Below are 20,369 nucleotides of genomic sequence, written 5' to 3'. Positions count from 1 at the left end.
TTGTTCTACTGCTGAGTCCGTTGCATCTGGTGTTTCTTCCTGCTGTGCTGTGCCTTGCAGCATTAAGCTAAGTGTGGTTTTCCTTTTCCTTGTCTGTATACTGTTTTGGTGATATTTTTACACTGGTGCAGTCCACCTCTCTTGGGGGGGAGAGGGGGTCACTAATAGGGTCTGCACAGGAGACAGGGATACGCTGGCGGCTCGGGCCTCCTAACCATCCTAGATACCCCCGAGATAAAGGAAAGCCAGGGCCCCTTATAGTGGCAGGGACAGGTGCGGGTTCCAGTACGCCGTCCTGCCCCTTTATCGCCGTAAACGGCGTGACATTAACACCGACCTTCACAGTTTTTCTGGTGAGCCATGGCTCAAATGCAGGCCTTTGCCCAACTGCTTCAGACCCTCACCGATGAGTTTAAGGTGCTGTGTGGTGAGGTGGTGCAGCAGCTGCAGCAGTTGGTGGGGTTTTGGGCTTCGGCCCAGGTACATGCTCAACCTGAGCCCAAGTTATCTCTTCCTGACAGGTTCTCTGGTGGGAGAGATACATTTTTGGTTTTTAAGGAGGCCTGTAAGTTATACTTCAGGCTCCACCCTTGTTCATCAGGGAGTGAGGAACAACGGGTGGGTATCATCATTTCCCTTCTTAAGGGTGACCCCCAATCCTGGGCCTTCTCCCTGCCGACCGGTTCTCCATCTCTACGGTCGGTGGATGAGTTTTTTGCAGCTCTGGCACTGGTATATGGTGACCTGGACGGCGTCCCCTTGGCGGAATCCTGACTCCGTAAGATCAAGCAGGGGGGTCGGCCGGCGGAGGAGTACTGTTCAGAGTTCAGGAGGTGGGCCACTGACACACAGTGGAATGACCCGGCCCTTAGGAGCCATTTTGTGCAGGGTCTCTGGTACAAGTATGGTTCAAAACAGCTGACATGTCCCGGCTTTGATGCGGGCTCACCGCGGAGCCCTGCATCAAAGCAGGGGATCTGACCTCGGACGTACTATCCCGTCCGAGGTCAGATAGGGGTTAAGCTAAGTGTGGTTTTCCTTTCCTTGTCTGTATACTCTGTTTTGGTGATATTTTTACACTGGTGCAGTCCACCTCCCTTGGGGGGGGAGAGGGGGTCACTAATAGGGTTTGCACAGGAGACAGGGATACGCTGGCGACTCGGACCTCCTAACCATCATAGGTACCCCCGAGATAAAGGAAAGCCAGGGCCCCTTATAGTGGCAGGGACAGGTGCGGGTTCCAGTACGCCATCCTGCCCCTTTATCGCCGTAAACGGCGTGACAAAGGGTTTTGTATAAAAAGTCAGGAACTTTTTCCATACTCTACTGTATATTAAAGTTGCAGATCTCTTCCTGCTTAACAGTAAGGTGTTAATTAGTTCTTGAGAAAACCCTCTTAATGTCAGTATTTGCCTTTCAAGTTCCACGCCATTAGGTGAACACCTTTCACTTGTGGATGGTAAAATGGACCCTGAGACAGTAGGTCTGGGATCACTGGCAGAATCCAGGGATCGCAAACTGACATCGCTCAAAGACAAGAGAACCAAGGCCTTTTTGGCCAGATCGGTGCTATCAGAATGATCCTGGCCTTTTCTTCCCTTATCTTCTTGATGACCAACGGAATCAGCATCATTGGAGGGAAGGCATAGGCTAGGTCGTAGTTCCACGGGTACTGGAGCGAGTCTATTATGTCTGGATGATCTACTACATTTAAGGAGACGAACATCTGCACTTGTCTGTTTTTCCTGGTAGCGAACAAGTCTATTTGTGGAAGACCCCATATCTTCACTATGCTCCTGAATATCTGAGGATTGAGAGTCCATTCTCCTTGGCAGAGTGCATGGCAACTTAGGAAGTCGGCTTTTGAATTTTCTACTCCTCTGATATGTAGAGCTGTGAGTGACAGAAAATTGGGTTCTGCTAGGTTGAAAATGTTTGCCGCTGAAGACATTAGACTTCCCGATTGCGTTCCGCCTTGACTATTTAACCCCTTCATGACCCAGCCTATTTTGACCTTAATGACCTGGCCTTTTTTTGCAATTCTGACCAGTGTCCCTTTATGAGGTAATAACTCAGGAACGCTTTAACGAATCCTAGCGGTTCTGAGACTATTTTTTCGTGACATATTGGGCTTCATGTTAGTGGTAAATTTAGGTCGATAATTTTTGTGTTTATTTGTTAAAAAAATGGAAATTTGGCTAAAATGTTGAAAATTTCGCAATTTTAAAATTTTGAATTTTTATTCTGTTAAATAGAGAGTTATGTGACACAAAATAGTTAATAAATAACATTACCCACATGTCTACTTTACATCAGCGCAATTTGGGAAACAAAATTTTTTTTTGCAAGGAAGTTATAGGGGTTAAAAGTTGACCAGCGATTTCTCATTTTTACCACAAAAAAACACAACACTTTTTTTTTAGGGACCACCTCACATTTGAAGTCAGTTTGAGGGGTCTATATGGCTGAAAATACCCCAAAGTGACACCATTCTAAAAACTGCACCCCTCAAGGTACTCAAAACCACATTCAAGAAGTTTATTAACCCTTCAGGTGCTTCACAGCAGCAGAAGCAACATGGAAGGAAAAAATGAACATTTAACTTTTTAGTCACAAAAATGATCTTTTAGCAACAATTTTTTTATTTTCCCAAGGGTAAAAAGAGAAACTGGACACCAAACGTTATTGTACAATTTGTCCTGAGTACGTTGATACCCAATATGTGGGGGGGAACTACTGTTTGGGCGCACGACAGGGCTCGGAAGGGAAGGAGCGCCATTTGACTTTTTCAATGAAAAATTGGCTCCAATCTTTAGCGGACACCAGGTCACGTTTAGCTAGCCCCTGTGTGCCTAAACATTGGAGCTCCCCCACAAGTGACCCCATTTTGGAAACTAGACCCCCCCAAGGAACTTATCTAGATGCATAGTGAGCACTTTGAACCCCCAGGTGCTTCACAAATTGATCTGTAAAAATGAAAAAGTACTTTTTTTTCACAAAAAATGTCTTTTAGCCTCAATTTGTTCATTTCCACATGGGCAACAGGATAAAATGGATCCTAAAATGTGTTGGGAAATTTCTCCTGAGTACACTGATACCTCACATGTGGGGGTAAACCACTGTTTGGGCACATGGCAGGGCTCGGAAGGGAAGGAGCGCCATTTGACTTTTTGAATGAAAAATTAGCTCCAGTCGTTAGCGGACACCATGTCGCGTTTGGAGAGCCCCTGTGTGCCTAAACATTGGAGCTCCCCCACATGTGACCCCATTTTGGAAACTAGACCCCCAAGGAACTTATCTAGATATGTGGTGAGCACTTTGAACCCCCAAGTGCTTCACAGAAGTTTATAACGCAGAGCCGTGAAAATAAAAAAATAATTTTTCTTTCCTCAAAAATTATGTTTTAGCAAGCAGTTTTTTATTTTCACAAGGGTAGCAGGAGAAATTGGACCCCAATAGTTGTTGCCCAGTTTGTCCCGAGTATGCTGGTACCCCCATATGTGGGGGTAAACCACTGTTTTGGCACATGTCGGGGCTCGAAGGGAGGGAGCACCATTTGACTTTTTGAACGCAAGATTGGCTGGAATCAATGGTGGCGCCATATTGCGTTTGGAGACCCCTGATGTGCCTAAACAGTGGAAACCCCTCAATTCTAACTCCAACACTAACCCCAACACACCCCTAACCCTAATCTCAACTCTAGCCATAACCCTAACCCCAACACACCCCTAACCTCAACACACTCCTAACCCTAATCCCAACCCTAACCATAAACCTAACCCTAATCCAAACCCTAACCCCAACACACCCCTAACCACAACCCTAACCCCAACACACCCCTAACCATAACCCTAATCACAAGCCTAATCTTAACCCTATTTCCAACCCTAGCCCTAATTCCAACCCTAACTCTAATTCCAACCCTAACCCTAAGGCTATGTGCCCACGTTGCGGATTCGTGTGAGATTTTTCCACACCATTTTTGAAAAATCCGCGGGTAAAAGGCACTGCGTTCTACCTGCAGATTTACCGTGGATTTCCAGTGTTTTTTTTGTGCAGATTTCACCTGCGGATTCCTATTGACAACAGGTGTAAAACGCTGCGGAATCCGCACAAAGAATTGACATGCTGCGGAAAATACAACACAGCGTTCCCGCGTGGTATTTTCCGCACCATGGGCACAGCGGATTTAGTTTTCCATAGGTTTACATGGAACTGTAAAGCTGATGGAAAACTGCTACGAATCCGCTGCGGATCCGCAGCCAAAACCGCACCGTGTGCACATAGCCTAATTCTAAGGGTATGTGCACACGATGCGGAAAATGCTGCGGATCCACAGCGTTTCCGCAGCTGCGGGTCCGCAGCAGTTTCCCATGAGTTTACAAAAAACGCTGCGCACATGCTGCGGAAAAAACTGCGCGGAAACGCAGCGGTTTACATTCCACACATTTCACTTCTTTCTGCAGATTCCGCAGCGGTTTTACAACTGCTCCAATAGAAAACCGCAGTGAAATCACCAGAAAAACCGCGATAAATCCGCAGCGGTTTTGCACTGCGGATTTATAAAAACCTCTGCGGAAAAATCCGCAGAGGGCCAGAATATGTGTGCACATTCCCTAACCCTAACCCTAGTTCTAACTGTAGTGGAAAAAATAAATCTTTATTTTTTTATTGTTCCTACCTTTGGGGGTGATAAAGGGGGGGTTCATTTACTTTTTTTTTATTTTGATCACTGTGATAGGTTTTATCACAGTGATCAAAATGTATATGTAACGAATCTGCCGGCCGGCAGATTCGGCAGGCGCACTGCGCATGCGCCCACCCTTTTGGAAGATGGCGGCGCCCATGAAGAAAACGGACGGACACCGGGAGCCTCGGTAAGTATGAGGGGGGAGATCAGGGCACGGGGGGGCGTCGAAGCACGGGGGGGGGTGGCATAGGAGCACGGGGGAGCGGGCAGGAGGACGGGGGAGTGGAGCACACGACAGAGGGGAGCGGAGCACAGATCGGAGGACTGGGGGAGCAATCGGTGGGGTGGGGGCACATCAGTGTTTCCAGCCATGGCCGATGATATTGCAGCATCGGCCATGGCTGGATTGTAATATTTCACGTTTTTTAGGTGAAATATTACACATCACTCTGATTGGCAGTTTCACTTTCAACAACCAATCAGAGCGATTGTAGCCCTGGGCTGAACTACCACTCCCCCTGTCCCTGCAGATCAGGTGAAATTGAAGTTAAAGGGAACCTGTCACCCCGTTTTTTGAGATTGAGCTATAAATACTGTTAAATAGGGCCTGCGCTGTGTGTTCCTATAGTGTATGTAGTGTACCCCGATTCCCCATGTATGCTGAGAAATAACTTACCAAAGTCGCCGTTTTCGCCTGTCAATCAGGCTGGTCAGGTCGGGAGGGCGTGGTGACATCGCTGGTTCTTCCTCAGCTTTACGTTGGTGGCGTAGTGGTGAACAAGCAGCGCGCAATCTGCGCTGTCATCCCTTTCGTCGGTGGGGGCGGCCATCTTCCTGGGGCCGTGCGTGCGCAGATCGAGTGCTCTGCTGCACGGGGCTTCAGGAAAATGGCCGCGGGATGCCGCGCGTGCGCATTAGAGATCGCGGCGGCCATTTTCCCAAAGCCGAGATGCAAACTCGGCTTTGGGAAAATGGCCGCCGCGATCTCTAATGCGCACGCGCGGCATCCCGCGGCCATTTTCCTGAAGCCCCGTGCAGCAGAGCACTCGATCTGCGCACGCGCGGCCCCAGGAAGATGGCCGCCCCCACCGACGAAAGGGATGACAGCGCAGATCGCGCGCTGCTTGTTCACCACTACGCCACTACGCCACCAACGTAAAGCTGAGGAAGAACCAGCGATATCACCACGCCCTCCCGACCTGACCAGCCTGATTGACAGGCGAAAACGGCGACTTTGGTAAGTTATTTCTCAGCATACATGGGGAATCGGGGTACACTACATACACTATAGGAACACACAGCGCAGGCCCTATTTAACAGTATTTATAGCTCAATCTCAAAAAACGGGGTGACAGGTTCCCTTTAACCCTTTCACCCGATCTGCAGGGACGCGATCTTTCCATGACACCACATAGGCGTCATGGGTCGGATTGGCACCGACTTTCATGACGCCTACGTGGCATCATGGGTCGGGAAGGGGTTAAATATGCGACGGTTGTTGTGTTGTCTGATAGGATTCTGATATGGGATCCTTGAAGCTAAGGAAGGAAAGCATTTAAAGCATAATTAACCGCATTTAGTTCCTTCCAGTTGGAGGACTGCTGAATCTCTACCGTATTCCAGCGACCTTGAGCTAAATTTTTTCTGAAATGGGCTCCCCACCCCTCTGGGCTTGCGTCAGTGGTGACTATTTTAGAGGGAATTATTGTCCATGAGACACCTCTGGTAAATGATTTTTATCTAACCACAAATGCAGTGAATTAATCACGTCTTTTGATAGGGTAATTTTTGTATTTAAATGACCCTGACAATGTGATTGTGCATGCAGAATCTCATGTTGCAAGGCCCTAGTATGATATTGGGCCCATTGAATCGCAGGGATGCAGGAGGAGAGTGAGCCTAAAAGAGACATGGCATCTCTTAGGGTATGTGTCCACGTTCAGGATTGCATCAGGATTTGGTCAGGATTTTATGTCAGTATTTGTAAGCCAAAACCAGGAGTGGAACAATTAGAGGAAAAGTATAATAGAAACATGCACCACTTCTGTATTTATCAGCCACTCCTGGTTTTGGCTTACAAATACTGACATAAAATCCTGACCAAATCCTGATGCAATCCTGAACGTGGACACATACCCTTCGGGACATTTAAGGATTAGACCTTGCCATAGTGACTTTTGAAATTATGGTTAATTTTTTGGATTCTGGTAAGAAACATTTTTGACTTACAAAGTCCAAGATTAGTCCTAGAAAGGACTGAAGTGTTTCTGGATGAAGTCTGGATTTTTTAAAGTTCACAATCCAACCTAAAGCCTGCAAAGATGAAATGGTATTAGCCAAACGTTCTTTACATTGCGAGGCTGAATTTCCAATCATTAAAAAGTCATCTAGGTAAGGTACGATTAACGTATCTTGATGACGCAGATAAGCCATCACCTCGAGCATGACTTTTGTGAAAACCCGAGGAGCCATGGAAAGGCCGAATGGCACAGCCGTAAATTGGAAGTGACGGATCCGGCCCTGTAGGTTGACCGCCACTCTGAGGTACTGTTGATGTTCTGCATAGATGGGAAGATGATAGTACGCATCCTTCAAATCCAGACCCGTCATGAAACACCTAGGAAACAAAAGTTTAATAGTGGACCTTATTGACTCCATCTTGAAGGTGTGGTCATGTAAAAAGGAATTTAATCTTTTTAGGTTAATTATAGTACGAAAAGATCCATCCGGTTTAGGCACCAGAAACAAAGAGGAATAAAATCCTCTCCCTTCCTGATCCTTTGGTACTTCTATAAGAACATTCTTAGCCAAAAGACTCAGAATTGCTGACTGAAGCACTTCTTGCTGTTCCGGCGCTCTCAGTGATGTTACAATAAAATTATCCCTTGGTAGTTGGGAAAATTCTAATTTTAGTCTGGATTTTACTAGACGGAGGATCCACTGGTTTGAAGTTATGTGTTCCCATTTGTGGTGAAAATATTTCAGTCTTCCACCCACTGGGATTTCATTACTGATGGAATCTACCACGTCTGGATGTTTCGGGATTACTAAACAAGGCACCTTCCTGTTTTGTTTCTTTTGTTTCCCAGTGATCCCTTTGTGGCTCTTACGGCTTTCTCCTGTTAAACGGCCGTCTTCTAAACACTCTCCTATAAGAAGGAAGGAACTGTTTAGGAAATTCCTTCCTTCTTTCTCCTGCTTGAGTAGGTCGTCAAGAACCTTTCCAAACAGGAACTCACCCTGGCACGGGATTGTACATAATCTGGATTTTGACTGTGCATCCCCCTTCCATCCTTTCAACCAGAGGGCTCGACGAGCCGAGTTGACCAAACCTGCTGATCTCGTTGCCAGATGGAGAGAATCCGCTGAAGCGCCCGCTAAAAATGCTGCAGCACTTCTGATCAGTGGAACTGTCTGGAGAATTTTTTTCTCTTGTGATCTTGCCTTTTACCTGTTGCTCCAGCTGGTCTATCCACACTAATAGTGACCTAGCTGTGCATGTGCCTGATATGGCCGGTTTAAAGGTCCCCGTGTTCGTCTCCCAAGATCTTTTAAGGAGAACTTCAGTCTTACGATCTAGTGGATCTAGTAAGATTCCTGTGTCTTCTACCGGAAAGGAAGATTGCTTTGAGGTGGATGCTACTGCCGCATCCACCTTAGGGACTTTAGACCACACTGCTAATTCCTCATCACTACAAGGGTAACACCTTTTGGAAGATGATGGGAGAAACCCTTTGCCCTGTTTGTCCCATTCTTATTTGACAAGGTCTTTAATAGCAGAAATGACTGGGAAGGCACGTCATTTTTTCTGGCCTAGTCCTGCAAACATGATATCCTGATCCGACCTGACCTCCTTAGTATCTGGACACCCCATAGTGTTCCGAACGGATTTTATAAGGTTGTCTATACTGTCTACTGGAAAACATGCTCCGCCTTCATCCTCAGAAGAGCTGGGAGATGATCCTGAGGTATTGGAGGATCGGATTAAGCCCTCTTCAGACTCTGAACTGGAGACGGGAGAAAGGCGCTTACTTCCATGTTTCTTTAGGGATTTTGATCCCAGAGACTGGATCTCCTGCCTTATCATGGCTCTGATATTTGTGGTTGTAACAGCCGCCTCATCTTGTAAGGTCTGATTTATACAGCTTTGACACAACCTTTTAAGATACGTGTCGGGCAGGGGTTGCATACACAGGGCACACTGCTTGTTTAGATTTACTGGTCTTCTTAGCCTAAGGGGAGAGGCAGAGAAGGAAGGGATCAGCTTATCGGTAGAGGATCATAAACACTCACCCAGTGAAGCCATCATCATCATCATCATACCGGTTTTAGAGGTGGAGAAGCTGTGTGGGGTCTGGGTAGATCTGCATTTCTACTCCTTGTTTTACTTCTCACGTGAGTGTCAGATCCTTCCATGGAACGACCACTCCTTTTTGCCGATGATTTTGTGCTCTTAGCGCTGCTTTTGTCAGCGCTATCATGCTAAACCGCTGGTGGATGCTCGTCATGCGCCGAGGTCAGCATACTGAGCGATTAGCTCTATGCCCCGTCCTGCCATTTGAAGTGCAGTGCACCGCCCACCGCGAACCGGAAAGTGCTCCGACCACTTCCGGTTCAATGAAGCAGCGCGGACTTACCCGCGCGACGCAGCTGCCGCCTCCTAGCAGCGCATTCCACCCGGAAGACCGGCCCACACACATACCTCCTTCATAGGCCGGACTTTGTCTTCCGGAACCTGCCGGATGGTGACCAGACGAGGGGTGAGGCTGCATGCAGTGGCTCCCCTGCCGCTGCTACTGATGCCACAGCCCCTGCTGTCACCGAGAGAACCACACAGGCGGGTGCATAGGCTCAGGTAGTCTGGAGGTGCTCCAAACACCTCCATCTGTAGGAATCCCGGGATTTCCGATAGGAACAGGAAACCAACTGAGGAGGAGAGGGGGACCACCCTTTTTATCTATGTAGGTTTCCTGTTCCAATGGGCGGATTCCTCTCTCAAGTCGGTGCTGTCGTGGCGAAGGGTAAAAGGTGCCAAACACCACAGCTTTAGACAGAGGGAGGAAGTATTTAAGGGGACTACCAGACACATAATTGATGTGATATATGTTTCACAAAGGTGGTTGTCCTCTGTGATATAAACCTGGAGTAATGCTCTATTGCACATAGTACTAAGAGGCTTGGGTCAGGTTTACAGGCAGCCTGAGAGATGGAGGGGGTCTAGCAAACTACATACTCCACCTAAGGGTGTGGTTTACATAATGAAATGGAATCTGATTGTTTGACACATGGCCTGTGTGTGGAGGTAAGAAGACCTCCAGTGTGATGTCTCCAGACTGAGCTGGTATGCTAGATGCTATCCAGCTTGTGTCCTGGACTCTGTAAAATGACTTTGTTGGAACAGTTTACTTTGTTTTGCCTGTACTGAAAGTGTATTTATTTTCCTTTACTCGTGGCATGCTTTACCAGCCTGGACATTTAAATGGAAACGGTTCCTGTGTTACCCTACCACGCACCCAAGTGAGTAACATTTCCACATCTTTCATTTGCTAGTCCTCATCAGAACATTCTAAATTCACCCAATCACTTTCTATAATAATAATTTTATTTCTGATATATTTAATTTGTCAAATTACTTTTGAGCCCCTTAAATGAGGTTTTAGAAAACTGGTTGCAATTCTTAAACGTTTCAGAAGATATTTTTGTTCAACCACTTTTGTTACACCTGAATGTCTACAGTTCAATTGCATCTCCGTTGTTTCATTTTTAAATACAAAATAGTGGAGCTCCACTCTACCCGTGGCTGTTAAAGGAATATGATGGCTAAATAAATCAGATGTGGGTTCGGCCTTCAAGCCAGTATCAAAGACAGGGACACGATTTTTGAGGTACATGTACTTCACAAGTCATGAAGGGGTTAATTATACAACTGTCTTTGTCAATAAAATATATAGTTTTTCCCCATGCAAGTTATTTTTGATTCAACAAAATATTATAAAGAATCTCTTACATTCTAGGTACGCTAATGGATTTTCCCTGTGTGGGATTTAAACCATTTGAGGTTAAAATATTTCCCACATTCTGAGCATCAAAAAGGCTTCTCCACTCTGTGAATTCTCTGGTGTCTAACAAGAATTGATTTCCGGTTAAAATATTTCCCACATTCTAAACATAAATATTGTTTCTCCCCTGTGTGAGTTTTCTGATGCGAGATCAGATGTGATTTCTCTGTAAAACATCTCCCACATTCTGAACATGAAAAAGGCTTCTCCCCTGTGTGAATTCTCTGGTGCTTAACAAGATGAGATTTGCAGATAAAATATTTCCCACATTCTGAACATAAATATAGTTTCTCCCCTGTGTGAGTTCTGTGATGTGCGATAAGATTTGATTTCTCTGTAAAACATTTCTCACATTCTGAACATGAATATGGCTTCTCCCCTGTGTGACTTCTCTTATGTGTAACAAGGTGTGATTTATGTAAAAAACATTTTCCACATTCTGAACATGAATGTGGCTTCACGCCAGTATGAATTTTCTCATGCCTCACAAGAATTGATTTCTGGCTAAAACATTTTCCACATTCTGAACATGAATGTGGCTTCTCCCCAGAATGAACTTTTTCATGCCTAAGAAGAATTGATTTCTGGTTAAAATATTTCCCACATTCTGAACATGAATGGGGCTTCTCTCCCGTATGAATTTTCTCATGCCTAACAAGAATTGATTTCTGGTTAAAATATTTCCCACATTCTGAACATGAATATGGCTTCTCACTATTATGAATTCTTTCATGTGTAACAAGAATTGATTTCTGGTTAAAATATTTTCCACACTTGGAACAAGAAAATCTATTCTCCTCTGTGTCACTTTTTTGATCTTTAACATAACATGTCTTGAGGGGAAAACTATATCCATATTTTGAATGTGAAAAGGTCTTCTTTGCTTTATGATCAGTTTGTTTTTCTTTGTCTCTTTTGTGACTTTTATATTTCTTAGTAGTCTTTAATGAATCAGAAGATATGAACTGTTTCAAAGGATTAAATGATAGATCTTTGCTGTGAAGCGATGATGGTATATCTGTAGTAATGACATTCACTTCAAATGTATCCTGTGTGATCTCAAGGTCATCTGATTTAAAAATTGAAGATGTCAGCTGTCCCTCTGTTCTCTTGGTACATTCATCTGCCAAGAATAAAACCAAATATTAGTTTTGAATAAAATATTCTTGAAATTTACATTTTTTAACATATCTACTTAAAATGTCAGTAGAAATGGCAAATTATGTAGCAAAATTTAATTATTCCCTAAGACAATACCAACTCACAGACTAAGGCTACTTTCACACTTGCGTCATTCGACGCACGTCACAATGCGTAGTTTTGGAGAAAAAACGCATCCTGCAAAGTTGCCCGCAGGATGCGTTTTTTTCTCCATAGACTTTCATTAGCGACGCATTGCGACGTATCGCCACACGTCGCATCCGTCGTGCAACGGATGCGTCGTGTTTTGGCGCACCATCGGCACAAAAAAAGTTACATGTAACTTTTTTTGAGCGTTGAGTCTGCCATTTCCGCCCCCTCCTCCCTGGACCTTACAATGGGGCAGCGGAAGCGTTGAAAAACTGCATCCGCTGCCCCCGTTGTGATTTTATTTCACAGTATGCGTTGGTACGTTGGCCCGACGCACTGCGACGGGCCCGTACCGACGCTAGTGTGAAAGTAGCCTAATAGATAATCTCATAGCATGAACCAGTAGAGCATGGTTTTCAACTGTTTGTTAATCCTGTCTCCCAAATATTGAAATAAAAAGCCACCAAAAAAGTTATGTAAGGGAAAATGATACCAATAAAAACTTCTACTCATCCTGCAAAAAACAAGTCCACACTCAGGTTCATCATCTGTCAGTGGAAAAACAGAGGTTTCTCCAATATTAGCAGCTGAAAGGCTCTTGAAAAACAATGTGGGTATTACGATTCCACCAGTGTGTTTTTCACACAGTGACTAAAAGCTCTGTCATCCAAACGGAGTCTGGGAGGAGCTCAGCTTCTTACTGATGTTCCCTGTGCCTGGTAATTACCCAGCTACTTAGCTGAGCTGTCGGTCCCAGATTCTATCAGACTTAGGCCGGGTTCACATTACGTTAATAGCGTCCGTTAGACGGACTACGTTACACCGTGGCATAACGCGGTGTAACGTAGTCCGTTAACGCCATAATTCCTATGTCGGATGCATCACTAGCGCACGCCCACAATGGGCATGCGCTAGTGATGTGCCGTCATTGAGTGACGGACCCTGAGATGCGGGCTGCAGCGCTTCCGGGTCCGTCACTGCTAGCGCAGATAGAGCTAGCAGATGCTCTATCTGTGCTAGCACGATGGAATGTCGGCACTTGCATTAACAGCAGCCCGTTAACTTATGTGTTGAACGGGCTGCTGTTAACGCAATGTGAACTCGGCCTTAGGAGCTGCTCAGTGGTGTGCCTTGTATTTCTGTGATCTGGTTATTGATCTATTGCTGCCTGACCTTGGACCTCATTCTGACCATCCTTTTGCTGAATAATTATATCTCGGCTTAAAGTCCTGTCCAACTATTACAATAGCTACTTCATTATCACTTGTCTGCTCTGATTACAATCTGATATTCGTCACTTGACATTCTTTCTAAGGCTGTTTTAAAAAGGTCTACTAAAGGATTGTGTTGATGGAAAAATGTTTGCAAATTCAAAACAATATCTTTTTTTTGTATCAGGTATAGCTCCACAACATCGATCCAGCTTGCATCTGCTCGTCTCCCAAAAAGTTAATTTGTAAAAATTTGGGGACTTCATTTGCTTCAGGAAGCATGAAACCTATTTTGTGATGTATTTGGCCCTGGACTTTAAAAGTTGACATAAATCCTGCTTCCTCAAGTCCAGCTGTCACACCAAAGGATGTCATCTGGAAAGATGAATTGTATCTCCTGATAGTTTGCAGAAAATGCTTGGACTCAGGAGTTGTTCTCGACATGTATGAAAGTAGTAGTTTGGGAGGTTGATTTGAAGGTGGTATAATGACTTTGCCATTCGAGCAGCACATACCAGGTGATTCCAAGTTAAACTTTTTTGCTTGACAATGTTCGCATATTACAACTATTTTACGCATTATGACTTTCAGATATGACCTATAGTCTTGAATAGAGTCATAGAGAAATGGTTCCAAACTCAAGTCAACCTGCCTACATCTTTGCATAAGTTGTATGCGGACATTTTGACGACATTCATCCTTTTGTTCAGAAGTTTTAGCTTCCCTTGATTCAGTTAGTCTCATCCGTTTCCTTTCAAGCTGGGACGATAGATGTTCACTTGTCTCAGCTGTTTGAGACAGCTTTGTTTTCTTAAATTTGCTCAACAGATGGTCATTATTTTGGCAGCATTTAAAAAAAAAACCCAGTCCTTCGTATTATAATCCTTAGTAATCACTAGTGATGAGCGAATATACTCGTTACTCGAGATTTCCCGAACACGCTCTGGTGTCCTCTGAGTATTTTTTAGTGCTCGGAGATTTAGTTTTTATTGCCTCAGCTGAATGATTTACATCTGTTAGCCAGCATAAGTACATGTGGGGATTCCCTAGCAACCAGGCAACCCCCACATGTAATTATGCTGGCTAACAGATGTAAAACATCTAGCTCCGGCAATAAAAACTAAATTTCCGAGGGATTTTGAGTTTAAGGGTATGTGCCCACAATCCAGAATTGCTGCGGGTTTTTAATTCGAGAAATCCCATGCCCACTATGCATCCACAGACACCTACGGGTCACCGATGGAGACTGACATGCAGCGAGTCTTTCCAGACGGCATCATGTCAATTTCTCTTACGGAGACTAAAAATGTCACCAATAGAATGTATTGAACAAGGTGAATCTGCATGGTTCAGTGAACACATGCGGATTCACCTGCGTTCAAAGGACGGCAGCGCTTTGGAAGCAACGAACATGCACTGCGTTCAAAGCACTGCTACTTTTGGATCGCGTGCACCCAGCCTTAATGTTCATAATATTTTTAGTCTGGTGATAAAGACGAGCAGTGCAAAATTTCACTCAAATGGGTGAAAAATTTGACTTTGTATTCAACGGGCTACCACACACAGATTTTTTGCTTTATATATAATGTAACAATACTACTCACTTGGAAGCAATGTGAGGTATCTCAGGAACTGTTTCTTTTTAAAAGTCTGGCTGGTTTATTGCAGTCCTCAAACAACATCACAGTAAACTCAAATACAGCTTTGTCGGCACAAAGTGAAACATATATTAAAAAATCCGTACAGTAGTGGTGGTTTGCCCACTCGGCACAGAGTCCAGCTTCTCAATCTTTTAGCAAAGCCACACAATCCATGAGGTCTGCAACCTCCACACAATGACCCTTTACTAAGATGGCCAGTGTTGAACCTTTGGAAGCCATCTTGCTTCCTTTTTGGACCTACTTATAGCCACATGGAACTATCACTTATTGCTTGAGTGCTGTGTCTAGCCTTTAGTCTAGTTCCAGTCTCCAGCTCCTGAAAACTATCTATGGCCACATTCACACGTTCAGTATTTGGTCAGTATTTTCCATCAGTATTTGTAAGCCAAAACCAGGAGTGGAACAATCGAAGGAAAAGTATACCACTTCTGCATTTTTCACCCACCCATGGTTTTGGTTAACAAATAAGTCTCCTCACCTCAGGATGTTTAACAAGTCACTCTCCGCAAGGAGAAATGATACTTCTTGGAACCCGGTCAGACGCCTCTAACACAGCCAAATCAGATTTCACACTTTGCACTGACGAGGAGCAGTACCTCAAAACACAGTGGCTGCAAATTGAGATTCTGGTTTGGCTTTTATCCTAAATCATGTGACGAGGCTCGTAAAAGGGTCGTCATTGACTCTTAGGATCGCTACTTCCAATAGGTGGCACTAGAGTTCTAGTCCTCTTCCTCTCTGAAGAGACAATTTGCAAATACTGATATCAAATACTTAATGTGTGAACGTGGCCTTACATAGACAGCCCTCAATCCTCCCCTCTCTTGTTCCTATATTTCCTAGTGCTATTTCCAAGAACTTGAGCTACCACTTGCTGTTCCCCGCTCATGCATCTCTGGCCATTCGATTTCAGCTGTGCTTCACCATTATCATGACAGCCAGTGACTAAAAAGAATATGTGACTTCTCTGCATTTAATGGTTACTACTCACCTGGGTAGTCATATGTAGGAATCTCCTCTTTACACCACTCATCACCCCTCACATATGTCTCTGTAATATTAATATGGGTCAGATCTTCACCCTGAAACAAATATTGTAAAAGTCACAGACAGATGGAGAAGTCACATCTATGATCATTTCTAATCCTGCCATCTCCACCATTCTCATTACACAAGTATAAAACATATAATACTGGTGGATAAAATAAGACTGAAAACAAGACCTTCACAGCCATCTACACATCATAGGGGAGATCTCATGACACCTTCTCTCCATCTACCTGATGATCCTGAGGAACATTGGGATTTTCTTGTTTACATTCCAGTGGAAGGAGAGAATGGGGACATCTCTCTGGTGTTGTCCTCTTACTGGATAGAACTGGAAGAAACACATACATATACAGGGACTGAATTAATTCTGCATGTACAGATAATTATAGGCCGTGTGTATTTAGTCCTGTCTATTACCTGGTGAGGTGAGTGACTGGGGAACCTCCATCATGACATCCTTGTACAGATCTTTGTGAGCTTCTAAATACTCCCATTCCTCCATGGAAAAATAGACGATGACATCTTGACACCTTATAGGAACCTGACACATAGAATGATACCGTCACCCCCCCGATCCCTTCATAGCAATACTGTATAATGTCCCAGCATTCCCAGCAGTGTCACCTCTCCAGTCAACAGCTCAATCATCTTGTAGGTGAGTTCTAGGATCTTCTGGTCATTGAAGTTCTCATGTATCAGGGTGTGAGGTGGAGGCCCTGTGATTGGGCTCACAGGTCTCCCCCATCCCTCAAACATAGGGTCCTGACATTGCTCACTAGAGGTCTTCTTCACTACTGTGTAATCCTGGTTATGGAGAGACATATTAATAAATCTCACTACAGATATTTCCAGAGTCCTCACCTCTCCAGTTCTGTCCATCTATTATTCCCATAGATAAGAATGATGTAATATGACATCATCAGAATCTCTCACCTCTCCAGTAAGCCAGAAGAGGATCTCTAGGGTAATGTGTAATATCCTCTCCGCGATCTTGTCCTTGTCCATATCCATTCTTGACTGGTAAATCAGGAAAATTATTTTATATAGAAGATCTCCACTGTGAGGATCCAATATTGTAGGAACCTGAATGGGGAGAAGATGAAGCCTACATAACATCATAAAGAATCCCATGTTTTAGTACAATTAATGGAGATACATATCAAAAGACATACCGAGAGGGAATTTAGATTGTGAGGCCCAACGGGGACAGCGATGATAATGTGTGCAACCTGTAAAGCGCTGCGGAATATGTTAGTAATATATAAAGATTATTATTATTAAAAGATTTGTTATTTTACAGTAGTTTTTTTCTTAAATCTATTAATCAAACCTATATATTTTAAACCACACAAAACAAGCAGTTTCTTCCCCAATGGTGTCCACAGCTGAATACATTTCTCATCTTCCATAATGCTAATTCTCGTCTCATTTACCAACAATGGAATCGGCATTAGAAATACTGCAGGAGATGAGGAATAACTACTTCATGATGAGGGCAACATCTTCATATTCTACTAAGGCTCTTTAAAGTGTTTTTTTACTACTTTTTCACCCCCATTATATATCACAGCTCTTTAAAACTATACCATTTGTAATATACTTGTATTGCATGTATAGCTTCTATGAGCACATCTCAGCAGGGATCACATGATATTGGATTGTGGAAATTCTTCTTCCTCCAATACTTTGTCCCTTTTCTAGCACTGGAATCCTAGGAAATGAAAGGAAGTCATCACTGTGCCCCGATGGTTGGTGTAGACATTTTGGATTAAATGACAGCTTGCCTGAGCATGCCACTTGAAGACAACAATCATGGAAGCTGACAGTTTGATTCAAAAGTAGAGCAGGAATTGACCCCACTGCTAGTGAAGTACTGACCCCTATGGGAGGTGGAGCCGCATATTCATCCCTGTAATGAGCGGTACCACGTGACAACTCACACATGACAAGCTGCGGCGCTGAGAGGAGTCATCGCGGGAGCTGGGTGAGTATTTTAATGCCAGCGGGCGGGCGCACAGGTGGTGGGAGGCGGGAGGTGACCACGAACTTTATTTTAAACACAAAAAAAATTAAAAAAAACAGATTTTTCATTCCTTCTCTCCAGCGAACGCTGCTGGGGAGAAGGAATGAATGCTGGCTTCAGCACCACACGCTGGGGACAGCGCTTAACTCTAGCGCTGTCTCCTGAACGGTCCGTGTGGTCCTCAGTCGGCACACGGATGGCACACGGACAGCATCCATGTGTGGTACGTGTTTACACGGACCCATTGACTTTAATGGGTCTGTGTGATCCGTGCGCTCCCACGAACACTGACATGTCTCCGTGTTTTGCAAACGGACACACGGTCCATGAAAACACGCTGACATGTGCAGAGACACATTGATTTTAATGTGTCTACGTGAGTCAGTATCTCCGGTACGTGAGGAAACTGTCACCACACGTATCGGAGCCACTGACGTGTGAAACCGGCCTCAAAGAAATAAATATCACAGTTTTTAACAAAAGAGAAAGAACATTCTCCATTCTTGATGAGGACAGAGAGAAGACATCTTCTATATATCTGACAGGCCAAAAAAAACACAAACGGCACTGTCTGAGCAAAGCTGAGGCTGCTCCAATCCTGGAGCCAGGTGTCATTAGGCTATCAGCCACACATAATAAGACCGGGTGCTCTTCAAGAGAAAAAAAACAGACGATTCCACTGATATATGCAAGAAAAAAGAAGGCACTCACCGGTCTAAAATTCCCAACTTTATTTCATCTCCAGAAAAAAACTTCATGGCCGGGGGAGTGAGGAAAGGAGCTCTTGTGAGCAGGAGCAAGCGATGTACGATGTATCTCATATAAACGCTTTTTCTTTGTTTGATGTCAGCTTGAATCGGTATCAATTTATTATCCAACTTCTTATTAAAAGTAAGTGAGTCTATGTTTTAGCTCTTCTAGGGTTTTAATAAGCTCAGTATTCACCACCTCATAATTGCGTAGATTAGTTTTCAAAACAAGTTGTAACAAATCTTGTGAACATTTGAGCATAATGCTTTCCCACTCTGTGCGAAAGGGGATATCATCACCAAACTGTGACATGTTTTTCCACACGCTTAGTCCTCATGGCACTCTTCCACTGTCACTATAGGATTTCAGTGAATAATTCGTCCAGAACAATTTCACCTCCCTTTCTGACAAGTTCATTAATTTATACTCCAAGGATTTAGTGCGTAATGAATATATATATTCTATATATCTGAGGTAACGGAGAGACAACATCTATTATTGTTTCTGAGGCAGAAGACAGAGGCAGAGAGCGTCCTCCATTATATCTGGGGCACAGAGAGGGGGAGTGCTGTGTTCCCCATAGACACGTCCCAATATATCACCATGACAGCCGGGGCCTAACAATGGGGTCCTAGAACGGGGTCATTAAATTATAAAGAGAAAACAACAAGGTAAAATCCAGCTCCATTCACTGAAGAGAAAAAGTTCTACTGCTGGGATAATCTGTCCCCAGAATGTCTCCATTACATGTACAGCTCCCCCCGCAGATAACAGCCCCTCATACATCTATAGCACCGGCCCCGGGGCCACATCTCCAGCCCTGAGTTATATATTAGGAGGTGGGGGAACTTGTACTGTCATAATGTGTGTGGGGGGGATGGTGGTACTGGGGAACATTATACTGTGTGTGGGGGAGAAAGAGGCACTGTACTGTGTAAGCAATATGTGTTTCCTCACTTCCTGTTTTCATAGTTGGCTGGTATGGCTCTATCACAGGAAAAGCACCAAAACAATCTCAGCACTGAAGGGGTTACTGCCCCCTGCGCCCAGTAATGGGGAACCTCCAGCACTTACCTCCACCTGCAGAGCCGCACACCACATATATGGCTGCTCTGTGCACACAGGACCTGTGATGAGGTCACAGGAGGGGAGGAGTCAGGGGTCACATGATCAGGGGCCTCAGTGTATGCAGGACTCTGCTGTGTTGGTTGTCATGGTGCTGGATGAGGGGAAGTTTATGTGTGGGGTCAGGAGGGGTTTACAGGGTGGATGTAGCAGAGCCGCAGGTGTACGGAGCGGAGCCGTGTGTGTACGAGGTGTACGGAGCAGAGCCGTGTGTACAAGGTGTATGGAGCAGAGCCGTGTGTGTACGAGGTGTACGGAGCGGAGCCGTGTGTGTACGAGGTGTACGGAGCGGAGCCGTGTGTGTACGAGGTGTACGGAGCGGAGCCGTGTGTGTACGAGGTGTACGGAGCGGAGCCGTGTGTGTACAAGGTGTACGGAGCAGAGCCGCGTGTGTACGAGGTGTACGGAGCAGAGCCGTGTGTGTACGAGGTGTACGGAGCGGAGCCGTGTGTGTACGAGGTGTACGGAGCGGAGCCGTGTGTGTACGAGGTGTACGGAGCGGAGCCGTGT

At 44.8% G+C, this 20,369-nt stretch overlaps 1 protein-coding gene across 1 annotated transcript in view; it reads right to left on the bottom strand.

Moving 5' to 3' along the window:
- Positions 1–19,852, bottom strand: part of LOC138666570 (oocyte zinc finger protein XlCOF7.1-like) — a 132,592-nt gene extending 112,740 nt beyond the window's left edge. Inside the window, exons 1-9 of the mRNA XM_069754775.1 lie at positions 19,809–19,852; positions 16,895–17,044; positions 16,586–16,765; positions 16,379–16,502; positions 16,192–16,289; positions 15,903–15,993; positions 10,777–11,872; positions 8,536–8,922; positions 6,920–7,307 (exon numbers count right to left, since the gene is read on the bottom strand). Of these exons, the coding sequence (XP_069610876.1) occupies positions 6,920–7,307; positions 8,536–8,922; positions 10,777–11,872; positions 15,903–15,993; positions 16,192–16,289; positions 16,379–16,502; positions 16,586–16,765; positions 16,895–17,044; positions 19,809–19,835 (2,541 nt within the window). The 5' untranslated portion in view covers positions 19,836–19,852. The remainder of the gene's footprint in view (positions 1–6,919; positions 7,308–8,535; positions 8,923–10,776; positions 11,873–15,902; positions 15,994–16,191; positions 16,290–16,378; positions 16,503–16,585; positions 16,766–16,894; positions 17,045–19,808) is intronic.
- Positions 19,853–20,369: the final 517 nt, after the last annotated feature.

Source organism: Ranitomeya imitator, chromosome 2 (assembly GCF_032444005.1).
Source record: "Ranitomeya imitator isolate aRanImi1 chromosome 2, aRanImi1.pri, whole genome shotgun sequence".
NCBI lineage: Eukaryota > Metazoa > Chordata > Amphibia > Anura > Dendrobatidae > Ranitomeya > Ranitomeya imitator.
This window is presented reverse-complemented; position numbering and strand designations above follow the sequence as displayed.